The 19,589-nt window shown below is 39.9% G+C and overlaps 1 protein-coding gene across 1 annotated transcript; it reads left to right on the top strand.

Annotated features, from left to right (window-relative positions):
* Positions 1-287: 287 nt before the first annotated feature.
* On the top strand, positions 288-19,166 carry kdm5ba (lysine demethylase 5Ba). Its single transcript, XM_085406324.1, has 27 exons — positions 288-749; positions 4,751-4,828; positions 5,192-5,314; positions 6,169-6,339; positions 8,311-8,436; positions 9,095-9,188; positions 9,314-9,420; positions 9,533-9,691; positions 9,830-9,949; positions 11,065-11,223; positions 11,553-11,734; positions 12,038-12,200; positions 12,381-12,500; positions 12,680-12,874; positions 13,116-13,297; positions 13,658-13,782; positions 13,883-14,033; positions 14,359-14,479; positions 14,674-15,029; positions 15,473-15,611; positions 15,694-15,873; positions 16,020-16,178; positions 16,685-17,104; positions 17,268-17,358; positions 17,449-17,633; positions 17,721-17,984; positions 18,103-19,166. The coding sequence occupies exons 1-27, from the start codon at positions 597-599 to the stop codon at positions 18,238-18,240; spliced, it is 4,461 nt and encodes a 1,486-aa protein (XP_085262450.1). The 5' UTR covers positions 288-596; the 3' UTR covers positions 18,241-19,166.
* The last annotated feature ends 423 nt before the right edge of the window (positions 19,167-19,589 follow it).

Here is a 19,589-nt window from a genome sequence, read left to right as displayed (position 1 = left end):
CTTAGCCGGGCGGAGTGAGGCTTCTATCTTTATTTGAGAAGGGGAGAACAGGAGCATTGTCTCACCACAGGGTGAGATAACCAAACGCACCAAACAAGGGAGCAATCATCTGTGAGGAAACCACTGAGCCAATAAGCTATATAGTCCTAAACTGTTCGCTACTAAAGTATTAACTACAGTGTATTTTTAAAAACGCTGTGAAAACTGAAATAAAGTTACTCCATCTTACCACAGATTTGCAGCCATGTAAGTCCTTTGTGTTACGAAAGCACACCTTAAATTGGTGTAATAAAATGTCAGTTTAGACACAGTCCGTTTTTTACTTCTATCTCGGTAGCAAAAGTGCATGTTTGCGCACGAAAACGGCGCAAAAATGACGTTAGCCTAAATAATTCGTGGGTGTCTATTTGTCGAAGCGGACGTGTACTTCCCCTCGCTGTCAGAGCTCGTCTCCAACTAGATAATTCGTCTTTGAGTTCAATGAGTGGAGAGTGGACATGAACTGAAAGACTGGAGATCAAAGCAAGCACAGACGGCTTGGAACCCCCCTTTTTTTTAAAAAATATTTCAGCTGGAGTCATAACGAAGATGCAACGATGACTCAGCCGCAGGTGAATGAGTTCATTCCTCCTCCCGAGTGCCCTGTTTTTGAGCCCAGCTGGGAGGAATTTGCCGACCCTTTTGCGTACATCAACAAAATACGACCAATTGCAGAGAAAACTGGTATCTGCAAGATCCGACCACCGCCGGTGAGTAATTCTTTTATTTTTTTTACAATTATTCGTGGTGTTTGCACGGTGTGCTGGCCTCTGCCGCTGTGGCTAATTTAGAAGGCAAAGTTGTGTTTTTAAGACAGGTTTCAACATGGCGGATTGCGCCTGCGAGTAAGAATAGTGAGCTAGCCCGAGCTGGACTGTGTTGTGTTTGTAACGGCAATGGGAAGCTCTCAGACACATGCCATTCAAGAGGAAACCTGTGTCCTGGTCGGGCTTAGTCGTAAAAACAAACCAGCCTGGATTCATGATAGAGGGTCGCCCAACTTAAAGAGCGCTATAAAAAAATAATTCAAACGCAAAAGTTTGCCTGTACGCAAAATATGATGCAAATTGTTTACGTTAGCGCAGAATGAAGTGCTTCCTGGAGTCTGCGCACGGAAATGGCTCGCCTAGACTTGACCTACTAATAATTTAACAACCATTTCTGCGCACTTGGTTAAATGTAAAGTCCAAGTATCTGAGCAGGATTTGACGGATTTAGACAGGGTGAATTAACCTGACTAGCATCAGTCGGGGCCCGTTTAAAGCCGCAGTTTTCTGACATCTCACGCTGGCTAACGTACGTGCTCGGTGGCCAACTGTTTATGGAGAAAAGGGTCGTAGAAACACGGCACTCAGTGGGGGACACTGTTTCTCTCTTTCATCGTAGTTTTATCAACTTTATCCACTCAAATTACGGTTATTCTCGACTGCTACTAGCGTTAGTTTATTAACCAGATAGTTTTATACTTGCTGGCTAATCTTTATTTCGCTATTATGGAAGCAAATCCAGGGCTATTTTTTAATAATAATTCTAATTGGACGATTAGCCTGGCGTAATCTACACCTCTCTAACGTCTCAGGGGTCAAATATCAAAGTCTGTAAGGAAATACTGACAATAAAATGGCTTTCCCCCCCCCCTTAAATATCTTAGAGCTAACATAATGCAAAAATAATGTCCCATTGACCTTATTTCTGAGACATGTGACAGTAGTGGGCATATATTTTATTCAAGGGTGTGTCCATGCGTTAAAAGGGTAGATTGAACTGATTTTTTTTCTTTCTTTCTTTTTTTTTAAATATGCCTGACGTAATTTTTTCCAGGTATTCTCTATGTCAACTTAAAAAGATAAAATATATATTTATTTTTTGCAAGGTCCTTGACATGGGTGGAAATGTTTTAACATGTGTGCATGCGTCTAAAGCAGAAATCAGGAAGCATGAAAAAAAGGAGAAAAAAAAGCTTATTTTGCACACTTTAACCCGTTGGGTATGAGTACAAGGGATTGAATTGTCATCAAAAGCGGATGGGTGGGGTGACTGCTTTCAGTGTTTGCTGGGTAAATGGCTGAAATGCACAGCTCATGTAAACAAAAGAAGCCAGTGGGGTAAATGTGAGCAAAGATTAGCTGCTGATAGTAGTTGGATTGATATTCGAGATCTATTTGTGCTGTCTAAACTATGATTTACATTTCACAATTATAAGTCAGCACCAGCAGTTTATTCTGGAATGTTTTGATCAAAATGTGGCTCAGGCAGACCAATAAATAATCTTAAATCCTTGAAGTGATGGAAACTGGGCTCTTGAGCTGGGTTTTCTACCAGGACAAATTTATAAGTTTGTAATTTTAATGTGTTTTTTTTAAAAAACAAAAAAAAACAAAACTGTTATTAATGTCTATTTGTGAAGAGAGAGATCCTGGAGTTTTATTTTTTGTCTGCAAATTGTGTGTGCAAATGGTGTATACAATTCAGAGATTATAGATTGGCTCTTATTTGAGAGCCCTGTTTCTTTGTTTCATTATTCTCTTTTAACCCTTTCCCATGTACAAACGGTTCAGACAATGTTTGAAAAAGGAAGTAAACACTGCACCACAACCTGTTTTCGATCAGTGATTTTTATTTGGTGCACGGTATACAGGTAGAGTTTCCTTCAGGGTTTTACATGGATCACATTTTGACTATAGAGGTTAGCGCACATGCAGATGATTTTCGGGGACATTGCCAGGCCTGTTTGTGGTTAATTTCTCACAATTGTATTTGTCATTTTGGATTGAGATTGGAGGGCCTGAGTCATGTAGAGACCAGAATTTGTGCTTGCAGTCTTAACTACCATGGTCAGACTTGTGGAGGAGGGTCAGTAAAACAGAGCACATTTCTATTTGTTTTCAAAAATGATTGTTTTGCTTTGGTCCCACAACATTTGTTAGACTAATCCAACAATAAGGTGGTGTTAATGCAGCTGTTGTTATCTCTTCTCTGGCCAGCATTTCACTCATTGTCCAGGCCCAGTAAATCTTGACTGTGACATTTTAAAGAGCCTCTGGTAACGCTGCACACAGTAGGCAGTCAGCCTTAACAGTAAATGTTTGTGTTCATTTTTAAGAAATGTTGTAATAGTTGAAGATTGAAACACATCAGGAGCGTTAGACTAATTTGCAGGTCTCATTATCAACCTGTATATGTAAATTTGCCACATTTCCTTCTCATTACAGTACTGTTTCAGTTGGTTTGGCATGTAAATGTAGTCGTCTTAAAAGAGAAAACGGACCTGTTTTGTTTTTGTTTTTTAAGTAAAAATGGCTCCCCTTTTTGTATACTTATCACAGGTTAGGATGTTATCACAAATGACTAAAAGTTACAAAATCATAATCTATTGATATTAGATCCTACAGTGCAAACATTGCTGTTTACAGCATCTGTTCATCTATTTTCCATCAGTATTAATAATATTTAGACGATTCAAAAAATGCTAACAATGCCATTGAAACATTAAAGAAAATGTAACCTGCATGTTTTGTTTAGTTTTGAATAACAATGATAATTTTCTACCCGAATGCTTCATGTTCTGACTCTAAGAATCCCACAGACTGAACATTTTGGCCTTTTTGACTCCAGAATAGACAAAACAGTACATTGGAAGATGTCACTTTAGGCACAGAAAGTTTAATGGATACATGTTCACAATGTGGAAACTCTATCGACTAAACATTAGTCAATAATAAAAGGCACAATGCAACAACAAATAACTGAGAGAAGCTGTGGCTGCAGATTTATTGGGAGGTTTCTGTATAGTTGTTTTTATGAGTGCTTGTTACGCTATAGAAGAACAAATGTGAAACCTGAAAAGCTTATCTCCACAATAAACTTTTTTTTCTTTTTTTTTCTTTTTTTTTTTGTTTACTGTTCTTTGTTCTTAGGAAGCAGTTGAGACTGTCCTTTAACTGTATGACAGCATTTACCATTATCGGTTTGATAATATGTGAGAATAACACAGTTATAATAACACTGTTTTGTATCACACATTGAACTGTACAAAATTGAGATCATTTTCCTGAATCTTGAACTTGCACTTACAACTAGTCGTACAGGAAGTTGTGCAGTATAGCATGGTTAGTGTTTTAGTTTGTAAGACAGTTGTTTTGCTCAGTTGCTTCGCATGCGGTTAGACATCGAAGTGAAGTTTGTGTTTTTAAGTGAAAGTGGGGACAGGTTCTGTTAAATAATAGCTAATTAGCAGAAATAAAGAGAACCTATGTTTGACAAATTTACTACCTTTTTGTCATATTTACACTCATTATATTTAATAGCATTAAAATGTTGACTTTTCTGAAACAATGGCTTACTGTTTCTCATTATGCAATTGTCTTTGCCTCATTCTTATGTGCCAAGCTGCAGTACTCGCATCTTATTTTCAGGTATTGAAATTGAAGTATTTACATGGAGCTCAGATGGGTATAAAGCCTGAAAGACTAAAGCCTAATTAATTTGGTAACATCAGCTTTTTCCTCTATGTTGGTTCATTTGAGTGTAATGATGATGATTACTGCAAGTAGACTTGGAATCTTGCTGTATATGATGATACCGCTGAAACTGAAAAATGTGCAAACAAAAGCATGTTTCAGTGAGTCTAATCGTCACAGCTTTAGTCTAATCTTGCTTAAAATGGTCTGTCTTTTTATTTTGTTTTTTGTTTTTCCTTTACTCATTTCAGGATTGGCAGCCACCGTTTGCTTGTGATGTCGACAGACTTAAATTCACACCGCGAATACAACGGCTCAATGAGCTTGAGGTACATTTGTCATCTTTATATATTTACAAAATCCAGTTTTGCTCATCTCTTGTATTCAGGTATTGCCTCACTCGCTGTGCTTTTGTTCATTGTCCTTCAAAAAAAAAAAAATGGCAGCATCGTCAAAATATCTGATTCACTATCATGTCATGGTGAGCCGTGAAAAGACTGCAGACATATTTCCCTCTTTTAAAAAATGTTAATACTAGTAGGAGAGAATCAAAAAGATAGTAACTCAGTCATTTTATTTCTTTATTTTTTTGTACTCTTCTTTTTGGAGCACTTAGTACTTCTCAGGTTATTTTCTTACAACTCCAATGCTTATTGTTTGAGGAGCTAAACAATTTTTCCTTTTTCCTTAAGGCTCAGACCAGAGTTAAACTCAACTTCCTGGATCAAATAGCAAAATTCTGGGAGCTACAAGGATGCAAACTGAAAATTCCTCAAGTGGAAAGAAAGATTCTGGATCTGTACCAACTGAATAAGGTGTGAAAATCCCCACTAGTGCTACAGTTATGAATCTAAGAGGGTGATCATGAATACGTTACAACTGAATTACAATTGATTTTTATGACTTGTGAATCAGCAGATGGGTGACAAATTAAAGGAAAAACCTGAACATTTAAGTACTACAGTGAGGAGCTGTGAGGCTAAGTATAAGAGGAGGGGGGGATCATTTAGCTCAGTGGCCTCAAACTAGGGTTTGTGAGCCACAGATTGGGTAATTACATTAACACGTTATGGTACCTGGCATGTAGTGGCACGTAAATGCATCATCTGCGGTTGAGCTAATTAGCACAATGGAAAAATATTTAAGTCAGTTCACATTACTAAGTAATACAAAAGCCAAACCAGCTAAAATTAGAAAGTATGACAACATTTACCTCAATCTTGGCTTTATCGAGAATGGCAATGGAAGACCAAAATGTGTTGTTTGTCTTCGAGTGTTAGTAAATGAAGCCAGCCAACCTAAAGCGGCATCTCATCACAAAGCACCCAGAGTTTTATCAGCATGAGGATTTTAAAGGGGTTCTTAAAATTTTTTTACACCCCTATAAGGGTGCTTAGTTAATCTGATTTAACTAAGATTGTTTGGTTTCACTTGTCCTGGTGAAAGTAACACCCTCAATAGTGGCTTAGACTCCAATCTGAGCTGGGAAAAACCTGCACCCCAGCTGGGAGCAGAGACTTGGAAAATGATTTTCCTACTAAGACAATTCATCTCCATTATTTATTTTTTTATTTTTTTTAATTTGTCACTTGTCAGTACAACAACTTTCTACACCAGTGAACTTGCCTTACTTGATATTTAATTTATTATTTCACTTATTTCACGCAAGTTGGTGAACGAAGAGGGTGGTTTTGATGCAGTCTGCAGAGAACGCCGCTGGACTAAGATTTCCGTCAAGATGGGCTTTGCTCCAGGAAAGGCTATTGGCTCCCATCTGCGGGCACACTATGAGCGAATCCTCTACCCATATAACCTTTTCCAGACTGGAGCCAATCTCCCTGTACGTACTCTCACCTGTTTTCTTTTTACAGAGTAACAGTAGGCAGTCTGGTTCACAGCTGGCTGGATGTTTATTGGAAGACTCTGCAATCCATTAGTTTCTTCCAAGATGTACACAGGAGATGAACTCGGGAGCAATGACCAGGGACTGCTTGTTTGCAGGCTAAATGCACATGAAATTATTGGTTGGATTATAATGACAGAAAAATAATTATTTTAATGGAATAAATGTGGAATATGATGGAAACGACAGCCTGGTCTTAAGCACTTTAGTGTCTTATTGAGTCTTCTCACCCACAGTGATACTGTGCACAGTTATCAAAGAGTAACGGGGGGTTTATTTTGTGATTTTTTTATTTTTTTATTTTTTTAATTTATTTATTTATTTTGTGCTTCAGAGGTTAGATCAACCAGAAGCCTGTAGTACAAAGCAGGCATGTGAAAGTAACTCCAGGGTTAACCCTGGGTTTTCAAAATTGCAATAGCAGTTCAATTCTTGCTGGAGTACATCTCCATGGTAACTTATACTGCAGACCTAACTGCCTCCTGAGTAAGCTATGTTCTAGTTTAGAGGTCAGCAGGTGTGAAATCTACACTTAGTGACTGATCAAATCTCTGGAAAATAGCGTCACAATTCCCAGAAGATTCCACACGGAATCAGTGTGGATGGTCTAAAGAACAGGGCACCTATTTGTGCTTGTTGACCTTATATAAAATTTGCAAGTAGAGTAATTCTACATGTGAACGATGTCTCTATATTTAATCCTTACACTCATATTGTCAAATACCACTGCAGCTGATGGATTGAAAAGGAAAACTATCATAAGCACATCTAAACATTAATTTAATGGAACAACAATTATATTAACTGTCAGACACTCCCACGTCTTAATAATACAGCTGTGATACTAAGAAGGTTGTTAACTTGCAGTGTCAGCATTTTTGCCAGCTTTCCTTCCTGGTTTTAAATAGGCTAAACTTTATTAATGTAGTAGACCTTTTCCAGTCTCACTGGCCAAAGAGCTTTTCGGTGCTTATCCTGTTACAGACATTCGTACCACTTATTTGTAATATACTTTAAGCTTGTTTTATGTGTTAATTCTCCATATTTTTCTAATAGATTTAGCTTTCTTTGTAAAGCCAGCCATTCAGCCAGTGGACCTGTCCATGTTTGTTACTGGTCAGATGCCATTCATGTCACCTCTTTCATGTTAATGTGCTGGTAGCTAGATTGGGGAAACCCTGGGTTATACTTACTGAGTTATGCGCTCAGCTTCATGTGACCACGTAACCTGATTGTTGATCTTAGGGTAAGTGAAACCAGATAACAGACAGGACATCCTGGTTATGTTAAATTGGCCTTGTAGTACAGACCTCAGGACTACAAAGCATGTAGTACTGTTGCTTAACCTTCATCCAGTACACACCAAAAACGGTGCAGTTCAGTCTCTTGACAGTGTCTTGAAAGCAAATGAGTATGAAGGAATTTTATTTGCACTTGATGTGCTTTTATTGTAAAAGTTTCCACCATGTAAATTCAAGTGTTTTATGACCTTCCATTATGCACACACCAAAATAAGGTGTTGTCAGAGTGACTTTTCCAGTGTAAGAAAGACTGATTTTATCCAACACAAATTCCTAAAAGTTAAAACTGACAGTAAAAATTCACTGGGAACAAATTTAGTTGCAGGTATCTTGCAAGTTTGACTTAAACTTTGAGATCTGTTGACAGATCTACACTCTGACTGACATTTCTTTTTTGATGTCTTTAAATAGAAGCATCACAACGGTAAAACTTTTGACTTTTTGAAACTCATATACTCAATTCTGGTACTTTCAAATGTTGACAACCATGTTTGAATGTAGAGATCCTCAGATATTTGATAATTAAATCGTTGCCAGTTTTTAATCTTTTGGGGGGGGGCAGGGGGTTCTGTGTGTTTAATTTGGTGTCATTCACTTCTTCCTACAGGCAGCCACCTTGACCAATGACACTAAAGATAAGGAGTACACCCCTCACGACCTGCCGCAGCGCCAATCTGTCCAGCCCCAGGAGACCTGCAGCATTGCTCGCCGAGCCAAACGAATGAGATCTGAGGTGAGTCTGTCATCTTTGACATTTCCCTCTGAATCATAACTTCTTTGTGTTATGGATTTTACTCTGAAATTCTTAAAACTCTATGCTTTGATTAACTCATTTTCACCTATAAGGTCAGGTCAATAATTGTTACTGGCTGCTGGCAGTAGAGTTTGTTCTCCAGATTTGTGGTTACTTTAAACAACGATGGCCTCCTTTAACCATCTGATCTCCAGCGAAGCTAATTGATGCCTTTGAAGCAGGCAAAGGCTATAAAAAGGTAGTTTACACTGACTGTAATGGAGGATAAAGGAACTGTGAAAGTTGCAGCAAAACAGCAGGAACCAGAAAACCACATGTCTGCTGGGCATTTAGGCAAAACACAACTCCCTGTTGACTGCAGAAGAACTGCAGGAAGGCTTAGCTGACGCATGAGTAGTGGGCACTGTTCCAGTGTGCAGCATTCTTAATGACTCTGCTGCATGCGTTTTTTTGGGTTTTTTTTAATTTATTATTAATTTTTTAAAAATAAAGTGTTGTGCATTTGTCTTGACAGGCTTTTGTTTCAGCTCTAAAACAAGATGTTTCTATGTCTTGTCATTATGACAGCATTTTACTAGTTATATTCCCACATTAGTTTTGAAAGTACAGCTGACTCTGTTTCTGACTCTTGCTGCAGAGGGGCTATGTCAAAAGTGAACCCAGAGAAGTTCGTGAGACTCGTCCCAACCTGAGGAGGAGGATGGGAACATTTGTTGCCAAGCCAGAACCTGGTAAGAAAAATAAACCTGACCTGTACTGATATATTTATAAATAGAAATAATTGGTTTGTGTAATGGGTCTGAGTGTTATTGGGGACTCCTGAAGCCTCCAATCAATCTTCGTCCTTGTCTTTCAGTGAGAATGGCAGTCACTGAGGTGAAAAAGGAGCCCATTGATCACAAGGATACAACTGAATATGAAGAAACTGTATTAGATAAAATTATCAAACCTCCAGTGAATAAAGTAAATGTTTCCCTATGTACTAAATTTATTGGCCAACTACTTTTTGTTACATGATTCAAACATGGATCTATTTTGTACACAGTACATCCTCATAAGTGTTCTGTCTCATCAGGTGGACCACTACATGTGTCTGGTGTGTGGCAGTGGAAGCGCTGAGGACCGCCTGCTATTATGCGACGGCTGCGATGACAGCTATCACATCTTCTGTCTCATCCCTCCGCTCCACGATGTTCCCAGAGGCGACTGGAGATGCCCCAGGTGCCTGGTTGAGGTGAGCTATACCTCCTGCCCCCTCAGGAAGCTCAAGTCACCGTGAACTGGAGTGTAGTCTCCCATCTGACATGTACAATTATAGTATAATCCCAAGTGGCTTGTTTTAACTTCATATACAATCTTTTGGTTTTGACAGGAATGTGGCAAACCAGCTGTTGCATTTGGCTTTGAGCAGGCCAGCAGGAGCTACACCCTCCAAACTTTTGGAGACATGGCTGACTCCTTCAAGTCTGATTATTTCAATATGCCAGTTCATGTGAGTTTTCATCACACATACACTGAGTAGCCTTTAGTCTGTTTTGTTGATACTTGCAGTTCATTTTAGTCAAAAGTAAAGTCTTTAAGTTCCAGTTTCTTGTTTCTGTTTATTGATGTCAGCAGCTTAATAGTTTAGAAATGTAAGCGTGAAGGTTCTCTATATACAACAAAAACGGGCTAAATGGACACTCTCTGAATAATTCCTCTTTTTCAAACCATTCTCTATAAACAGAGGTGGTTTTGTGGGGAAGATTTCAGCACATGAAATCCTCAAACCAGTCAGACTGGCACCTACAACCACACATGTTCAGTGTCATTTAAATCACCTTTCTTCCTCATTTGCGATACTCATTTGTGATAGCTGCTGCCATGTGATTGGCTAATTAGACACCTGCATTAATAAGCAGTTGACCAGACCTATCTAATGAATTGGCCAATGACTTTATGCTATAATAATGTCTTTTAACCAACGATCAACATAAATGAGAATTTCATCATATTTTTCAGCTCAAACATATGAGCACTAATATGAAACACATACTAGATTAAGTTATTACTAAGTACAATTATGATAAGTTGGGGAAGTGGAAGGAATTTATTTAAATTTATTTCACTATTCAGAAATTTTAAACACACACATACAGGCCATGATAGAAATAGAATAACAACAATCAGAAGTGAAAACAAAACAAATTGAGAAATTCTTTAATATGCTCCAGTTTGCTTCTTTTTTTTTTTTTTTTCTTTTTTCTTTTTTTTTAACCACGTTGTAAGCAACTTTGAGTATTTCTTACATTTCTTACCAGAAGTGATGTAAATCTAGTTTTCCCACAACTTTATTTATTTATGCTATTGAATGTCCTCCAGATGTGACAGCTTGCACAATCAAAACAGAGGCTGCACTGGCTCTTACTAACTGCTCTGTGCGCAACACCATAACAATGTACAAAATGAAAGTATTCCAGTGCACGAAAGTGCCGTTTTCATCATAAACCAGTTTTTTTTTTGGTTTTTTAAAAAAAAACTGGTTTATGAAAACGGCCCTGGATTCCATTATGATTATAAATGCTTTAATATAAATCCTTCATTTATTTTTTTCTTAATTCTATTAAGATGGTGCCTACTGAGCTGGTGGAGAAGGAGTTCTGGCGTCTAGTGAGTACCATCGAGGAGGATGTGACTGTGGAGTATGGAGCAGACATCGCCTCCAAGGAGTTTGGGAGTGGTTTTCCCGTGAGAAACGGCCATTTTGAAGTTTCTCCTGAGGATGAGGTACAAATTGTCTGTCATGGGAATGTATTGTGCCTTCTCTCTGTGAAAATGCTTTGTCTCCTTTTGTTTTCTTTAAAGCATTAAATATCAATAAACAATAGAAAAAAATATATAGTTGTCTATATAAGACTAATATTTTTATGTATATTAATGTTTTTAATTTCTCAAAGCATGGTAACTTTTACAGCTGAATTATCACCAAAAGTGGTGTTAGATTTCTGGCAGGCAACAGTAAAAATAAGCGTGACTGATGTTTGCAGTCGCATATTAAAAGTTTTCTGGGCTATATCTGAGTGAGTGGAGTATTTAGACCTGTGTCTTACCCGCAGCATTACCTGACCAGCGGCTGGAACTTGAACAATATGCCGGTCCTCGATGCCTCGGTGCTGACTCACATTACAGCCGACATCTGTGGCATGAAGGTACCCTGGCTGTACGTGGGCATGTGTTTTTCCTCTTTCTGCTGGCACATCGAGGACCACTGGAGCTACTCCATAAACTATCTTCACTGGTACAGTGGACTTTTTAACTCTATTGTGTAACTGTGATGATGATGATTTTTAATTTGGGAGTTTGGATTTTTTTTTTTTGATTTTTTTTTTTTTTTTAAACTCTAAAAGCAGTTTTGTGTGTGTGTGTATATGTGTACATTAGAAACGCATCTCATCTGAACTTCAAAATCAAGGAAAAACCAAACGGACAGGAGCGTGTCACTCCATTATGAAACTTATTTATAATGCATAAAACTGTGTTACATGCGGGGTTACCGTGATTGGGGTTTTTTTGTTACTAAGAGGTTTGTCCACATGTGCAGGGGTGAGCCTAAGACGTGGTATGGGGCTCCTGGTTATGCTGCAGAGCACCTCGAAGCGGTCATGAAGAAACTAGCTCCTGAGCTGTTTGAGTCTCAGCCAGACCTCCTTCATCAGCTGGTCACCATCATGAATCCCAACACGCTGATGAACAACGGCGTCCCGGTAAATAAAAACAGTGAAGACAAATTTGCGCATACATGATTTTCTCACACAATTATGGAAATCAAATTAAAAAGATTTAAATGTCAACATTGTTTAAACTGTTTTACTCATTTGTTTTGAGATTGAATTCATTTTAAAACGACTTCATGGAACATTTCTTTCTTGTATTTTCACCTGTAGATTTATCGCACCAACCAGTGTGCAGGTGAGTTCGTCATCACTTTCCCCAGAGCTTACCACAGTGGATTCAACCAGGGTTTCAACTTTGCTGAAGCGGTCAACTTCTGCACAATGGACTGGGTAAGAAATGTTTTATTATGTATCACATAATACTGTACTTAGTTTTCAGTTTGTTTCACTAAGCTTAATCCAGGATTAGACCCTAAACAGAAGCTTGTTGTTACTAATATTACTGTTTTGGCGCCACATGATTGACTCATTCCTCTTGAACACCCCTTGATCTCCATGTTTTCTGATAGATGCCCCTTGGCCGTGGCTGTGTGGCTCACTATCGTCAGCTGAACAGATATTGCGTCTTCTCCCACGATGAGATGGTTTGCAACATGGCCATTAAAGCTGACACGATAGATGTCAACCTGGCCGCCATTCTGCATGAGGATATGGTTATCATGATCCAACAGGAGAAGGAACTACGAGAGAAAATCACTAAAAAGGTGAGGAGCTTCATCCTCAGTATCCAGTGTTTTTAAACATGCACATTACAACCATCAAAAAAGAAGCACAAAATAACAGATTTCATCTATCAGACTGAAATAAGGGAGAACTTAAAATTTTTAAAGATGTTTGTCACAATATAAGTTTCCACTCGAGAGATCTTGTTTTTTAGGTACACATATGTCACATTTGGCTCCTCTGTCTCTTGTGCTGCTCTAACGACTGAATCTGTGTCCCCAGGGTGTGATGCAGTCTCGACAGGTTGATTATGAGGTGCTCCCAGACGAGGCGCGGCAGTGTTTCAAGTGTCTGACCACCTGTTACCTGTCTGGCATCACCTGTGCCTGCAGTCCTGACAAGATGGTTTGCCTGTACCACACCCAGAACCTCTGCTCTTGTCCTCCTATCAACCTCACACTCCAGTAAGTAATTAATCAGAGGAACACTGCATACTCATTTTCATATTCATTTCTCTTCTCATGTACTGTCACAGCTGTGTGGCCTACTTTAAATGTTACGTGAAGTAAAAGTTGGAGCAAATTTTCCCTGAAAGCAAAAACATAAAAAATTAAGCACTGTTTCACAAAAAAAGTAACTTATACTTTCACCAACTACTAGTCAACCTACAAATATTAAGCTGTGCAAGGCCAGCCTGCCTTTTTTATAAAGACAAGGTTTGGAGCTTGCAATGTTTGGCAGAGGCGATTATGACTTTCTGCTGAAAACTGACATGGCAGTTATCAGTTTATTCACCAAGTTTTGTTTTTCTTTTTTTCGTCCAGTTACAAGTTTACACTGGATGAGTTGTACCCATTGATGGCATCTGTGAAGCTGCGTGCCAATTCATATAAAGACTGGGTGTCTAATGTCCAGGACATTGTGGAAAACAAAGGAACCAAGAAAAAAGGTGCCACCACAGTGATGCACTTTCTGTAATCTCAGCGAGTTACTCAAATGTTAACGTGTAGTTTGGACTCTTCTAACGAACTCTTGTTTTTCCTGGTTAGGGTTGGAGGATCTTCACATCCTGGTAGAGCAAGCGGAAACAAAGGCGTTTCCTCAAAGCAGCCTCCTGGATCAGCTGCGTACAATTGCCTCAGAGGCCGATAAAGTTTCTGTGACGGCACAGCAGCTTCTCAACGGGAAGAGGCAGACGAGGTACTGAAATCTGATTTGAAATGTTCCACGCTGCTCGTGGCTCCATCTTTAGTTCTGTGAAACGGCCATGTTGATTCAGTTTCATATAAGGTCACACAAGATATTACACAATTATGTCATGTTCTTGTTATTTTCTGGAACAACCCGTTTTGTGGGACAGATTTCCAATTTGTGCTAGTGTGAGCTTACTCACATTTATGCAAATTGCTGTTGTTGAGCTTATCTGCTCGGCCGTTTTCTTTATTTTTTTTCTTCTTTTTTTTTCTTTTTTTTTGCCAGTCAAAGTGCTAAGTGGTGTGTAAATCAGTTTTAATCTGTGTTTCAGGTACCGCTCTGGGGGAGGCAAGTCCCAAAGCCAGAATGAGTTAACTGTGGAGGAGCTGAGGTCATTTGTCAAACAACTGGACAGCCTGCCATGTAACATCCGACAGGCTCCTTTACTGAAGGTTTGTTTATTTAAAAAGTAAATACAATTTTTAATTGTATAAATTTAATTATTCCAAGCTATTAGTCTCTTGAGAAAATTGCTTCAACTTCAGTCCTTATGTGTCCAAGGTTTGGCAGTATCTCTAGACTTTAGATTTGTAAGGTGTGGCCGAGGTAATATTGCAACGTCATACCTGTTGGATGTGATCTACAGGATCTTTTGACTCGGGTGGATGACTTCCAGCAGCGCAGTGAATGCCTCCTTTCTGATGAGTCACCCAGCGCGCTGGAGCTGCAGGACCTGCTGGATGTGAGTCTGGGCCTGGACGTGGAACTGCCGCAGCTACCCCTTCTCAGAGAGAGACTGGAGCAGGCTCGATGGTTGGAGACCGTTCAGCAAGCCAGCAGTCGGCCGGACAGCTTGTGTCTGGACACGATGAGGAGGCTGATAGACCAGGGTGTGGGCCTGGCCCCTCACAGCTCTGTGGAGAGGGCCATGGCTCGTCTGCAGGAGTTGCTGACAGTGTCAGAGCAGTGGGAGGAGCGAGTGCTCAGTCTCCTGGAGGCCAGGTGAGATATGACGGTTCACATCTTCTTTCATGCTCACATCATGATGACAGAAGGCAGAAATGAAGAAAATCCAAGGTTATTGCAACTAATGAACTCTATGAAAATGCAGTAAAATTCACATTTTGTGTTGTGTGAAAGTGTAAAACCAGCTGAAAACTTCAGACGGAGTGAAATGTGCCACATCTGTAGAGCTGGGTCGTGGTGGATAAAAGTGGATTATGGTGCTGTGACAGGCAGGCGAACATTTTTCTTGTAAAACAAAGGGGGGCCTAGCAAAAAAAGTTTGGGAACCACTGGCTTAACCCATTAATAGATAAACATAAACCAAATACTACAAATGAGCTTATGGTCTTTCATTTTTAGAAATGTCTATTTTATTTCTTTATCACTTGTATAAAACCTAAACATCTACACTGTTTTCTAACCCTGACGCCTCTTCACAGGCCATATCAGGGCATAGAAACCCTTGTAGCTGCTCTGCAGGAAGTAGAAAACATCCCTGCTTATCTGCCCAACTGTCTGCAGCTGAAGGATGTCGTCACCAAGGCCAAAAAATGGCTCCATGAAGCTGAAACACTGCAGGTAAAAATCATACTTTATGCTTTCAGCACTTTAGTTTGAGTAATGGGTGAAACTGAATTATTAATCTTGTCTGTGCTTACAGCTTGGGGGACGTATTCCTGTGCTCGACATTCTCTCTGAGCTGGTTCTCAGAGCAGAGGGCATCCCAGTGAAGCTCGACCCGCTCAGTCGACTGGAGGCCCTTGTCAGTGATGTCAAGAGCTGGAAGGAGACGGCCGCAAAGACATTCCTATTGAAAAACTCCCCTTTCTCACTTCTAGAGGTAAATGCGTATGCAAATGTGGCTGACCAATTTAATCATTATGCATCAGTATGAAAATTTAGTGCCAGATATCACAAAACTACAAGTGTGGCAAATTACCTGAACTTGAAAAGCGCCTCTAATAGAATTTGTCATCATGTTTTCAGGTCCTCTGCCCAAGGTGTGACATCGGATCTGCACATCAGAAGTCAAAATCTAAAAAAGTGAAAGAAGCTCCACAGATCATTAAAAAGACTTTAACAAAACTGGACTCTTTGTGTGATGTAGAGAGAGCTCTCTCTGAGAGTAAGGACTCTGCCTCTGCTGTAAGTATGGCTGCATCAAATTTTCTTTTTCTCTGGTAACTTTTTCAGTATAGTTAGGACTAAAAACCAGCTCTTGTATAGTTTCCTTTACTCCAGAATCCTTCTTTGTTAAGAAGTGCTGTTTGTTTTTGTTTTTTTGTTTTTTTTTCTTTTTAACTTATAAACCGATTAAAAACGGATCTTTTTATTTATTCACTTGTTCTTCTTTACTCTGTCAGTAAATATTGTCTATGAATGCCATTTCAACCATTTAACCTAGTATTAGAAGCAGTGACTCTGACTCTATCTTGGTCACCTTTAGTAGGTTAACCTAGCATTAAACAAGGTTTAGTAGGCACAAATCTGTGTAACGATGAGTGGAGGGTTCCTCAGAAAATGAATGGGGGGGGGGAAAATATGATTTCCTTTATTAGAAGTCTCATCAGGGAAAGTTCATATATTAATAGAGACATTGGCATTAGGCTTCAGATTAGTTTTTAATTTCATCTAATTTTCTCTCCTCACAGATGACCACTCTCGCCGAGGTCCGACAGAGGGAGATGGAGATCTTACTGTCTCTGAGGTCTTCAAACGAGTCAAAGCTCCTTCCTGCTGAAAGCTGTTGTGCACTTAGTGTTTGTGTTTGCCAAAAGGCTCCCTCAGGAGCCATGATGCAGTGCGAGCTCTGTCGAGACATTTTCCACTGCGGGTGTGTTACAACAACCGCAGAACTTGAGTACGGTCAGGCCTGGCTGTGCCCGCTGTGCCAGCGGTCGAGAAAACCACCTCTGGACAAAGTCCTGCCCCTGCTGGCCTCCCTTCAGAGGATTCGGGTCCGCCTGCCAGAGGGCGATGCTCTGCGGTTCCTCATCGAGAGGACTGTGAGATGGCAGCACAGAGTCCAGCAAGCCTGCGCAGATGGAGTACTCGAGAACGTGTCAAAGATGGTCAGTGTCTTTTATTTTGTAAACATTGTTGTTGATTTAAGTTAAGCGTTTGTGGTCTGAATTATTGTGATTCACCATCAGGAGTCCCGTTTTCTAGACACCATCATGGAAACACTAGACACTGAGCATTTACAGTCACTGATGGCGTTTTTAATTGTTTCAGGTGAGAGTTGGACCTAGAGAGTCTTCACATTTGCCTCAGGAAAAAAATGGGTCAGCTTTTTATACAGAGCACAAGTCTGTTCCGCTCCACGGTAAGTGTCAAAGCTTTTTCATTTAAGCACTCTGTGCAGTTTCACTTTTCAGAGCAACTCTGATGCTCATTTTGTTTTAATTTTTCACAGGACTTAGTCCTGAGCTGGAGGAGCTGATGGTGGAGGGATTCCTGCTGCAGGTCACTCTGCCTGAGACGGAGCAGCTGTACAGATATCTACTCTACAAACTGGTCCCCCTGCCCTCACAGAGCCCTCCCTGTGGGAACAGCACAGAACAGGACCAGAAGTCTCCAAAAGGGAGCCCTCAACACAAGGTAACAGCTCCTACTAAGTGTCACACCAAATGCATTATGCCATAATGCTCTTGTTTATTAAGTCCACTTTCCGTATGTTGTGCTTAGAATGGCGTGTCGAGCCTGAAAAAGGAGGCCGTGAACAGTCAGAGCAAGCGGACCAAGCGACGTAAGGACAGCTCCGATTCTCAGCACAGCGAGAAGGCCAAGAAGTGTCGCAAGAAAAAGCCCAAGAGAAGCAAAGAAAGGACCGAAGAATCGAAGAGAAGCGGTTCGCCCACGCACACGTCATCTGACCCTGCTCTTTCAGATTCAGAAGAGGACTACTCGCTGTGTGCTGCACCGTGGTGCAGAGAGCCAGAGGGTGATGAGGTGAGTTTCATTAGTCTGCTGCATTTACGCCAACTTATGTAAATACTTATGTGCCTGTATAGCTGAAGTTTAAGTGTACAAAGTGAAAATTTATTGTATCTCGTCTTGTCATTTTTAGGTAAACTGGGTCCAGTGTGACGGCAACTGCAATCAATGGTTTCACCAGATCTGCGTCGGCCTGTCTGCTGAGCGTGCGGAGAAGGAGGATTATGTTTGCATAAGCTGCACACAGCCAGAATACAGCAGAGCAGAATAAAGACCAAAAAGTCATGTTGAAGGATGAGCAGATTTACTGCAGATGCTGCAGCACTTAAGTGCACACCTGAACTCTGTGTGTCCTGCGGCTTCTCCCCTTTACCTTCTGGCTTGCCCTCAGTGAACATGGTGCTACTTCTTTTTCCCCAGAGTTACTAAAGACTTCTGTCACTGTTTTGTTTTGTTTGTCACATGGCTGGATTTTCAGCCAGTCAACTAATCCTTTCTGAAACTTTCCAAGACTCGATGCAGATGTGGTAACATGTTTCAAGAACCAACAGCGCAGGGATTTTTCAACCAAAAAATGTCAGTTTGGCATTTTAGAACAGTTTGTTTTTCTTTTACATGCATCTGAACAATGTGAAACTTATCTTTTTTTCTTGTAGATTAAATATTATTTATCTAAGCAATAGCTGAACAGATTAATTGAAGGTTCAGTTTTCACCTGAGCTATATTTGTGCGTAGAAAAACTTTGATAAAATGCCTTCCTAAAGCAAAAACCCTGAAGAATTCACTTTATGACCCTATGATACACAGTTCACTTCAAATTTGTGTACACGTCAAAACCGAAATGGATCAACGATCCTTTCACAAACCACTGACTTTGATATAAAGTCAGGTTTTCCTTCTGTGATGTCTGCAGAGGAAAGTAAAAGTCCTGGATCCCATATTCCTGCTGTTGGGTGAGACTCAATTAAAGCCACAAAGTAAGAATGAACTGTCCGACATCAAAGGAATGTACATGTTGTTTTTTGGGTGGATTTTCCCTTTATGGCTGAGGCTGATATATGTGTTGGACTTAGATTTAACACAGACTGTGTGATTTATTTTGCCACGGGTATATGACCTTTTTCCTGCTCCTTTGGGTAAATAATATAATTCATATGTTGCAGTTTGCATTATAAAATAAAACGTTTGTTCCTGTACGGCTGGACTCCTCAGTACTCGGCGTTGAATACCATGAAAGTTAGTTTGTGGATTTTCAGCTGTTTTTTGTTTGTTTTTTAAAGTGTGTGTGTGTGTGTGTGTGTGTGTGTGTGTGTGTGTGTGTGTAGGTATTTTTTTTTTCTTTTTTTTTTTTTTTTCCCCCCCATCCATTTTGGAAGAGGAAAAGATGTTCGGTGATCCTCAAGTCGACAGGAAATTAACACAGGTCACAGGTAAACTGATCGCTTCAGAAACAGAGTCACTTCAACCTGTTGGGGAGACTTCAGAATTTATTTCGTCTCCTTTGCTTAATAACTGTGAGCTTGTAGCATACTTCATTCAATAGAAAACACAAACTTGAGTGGGGGGGGCATTTATTTGTGATTGTTTAACAGACACAGGTATTCATTGCCACTAATATA

Source organism: Rhamphochromis longiceps, linkage group LG5, assembly GCF_057381845.1.
Source record: "Rhamphochromis longiceps isolate RC_006_pf linkage group LG5, R_longiceps_female_GT1.1, whole genome shotgun sequence".
NCBI lineage: Eukaryota > Metazoa > Chordata > Actinopteri > Cichliformes > Cichlidae > Rhamphochromis > Rhamphochromis longiceps.
The sequence above is the reverse complement of the archived record's forward strand: the minus strand, read 5'-3'. Positions and strand labels throughout refer to the sequence as shown.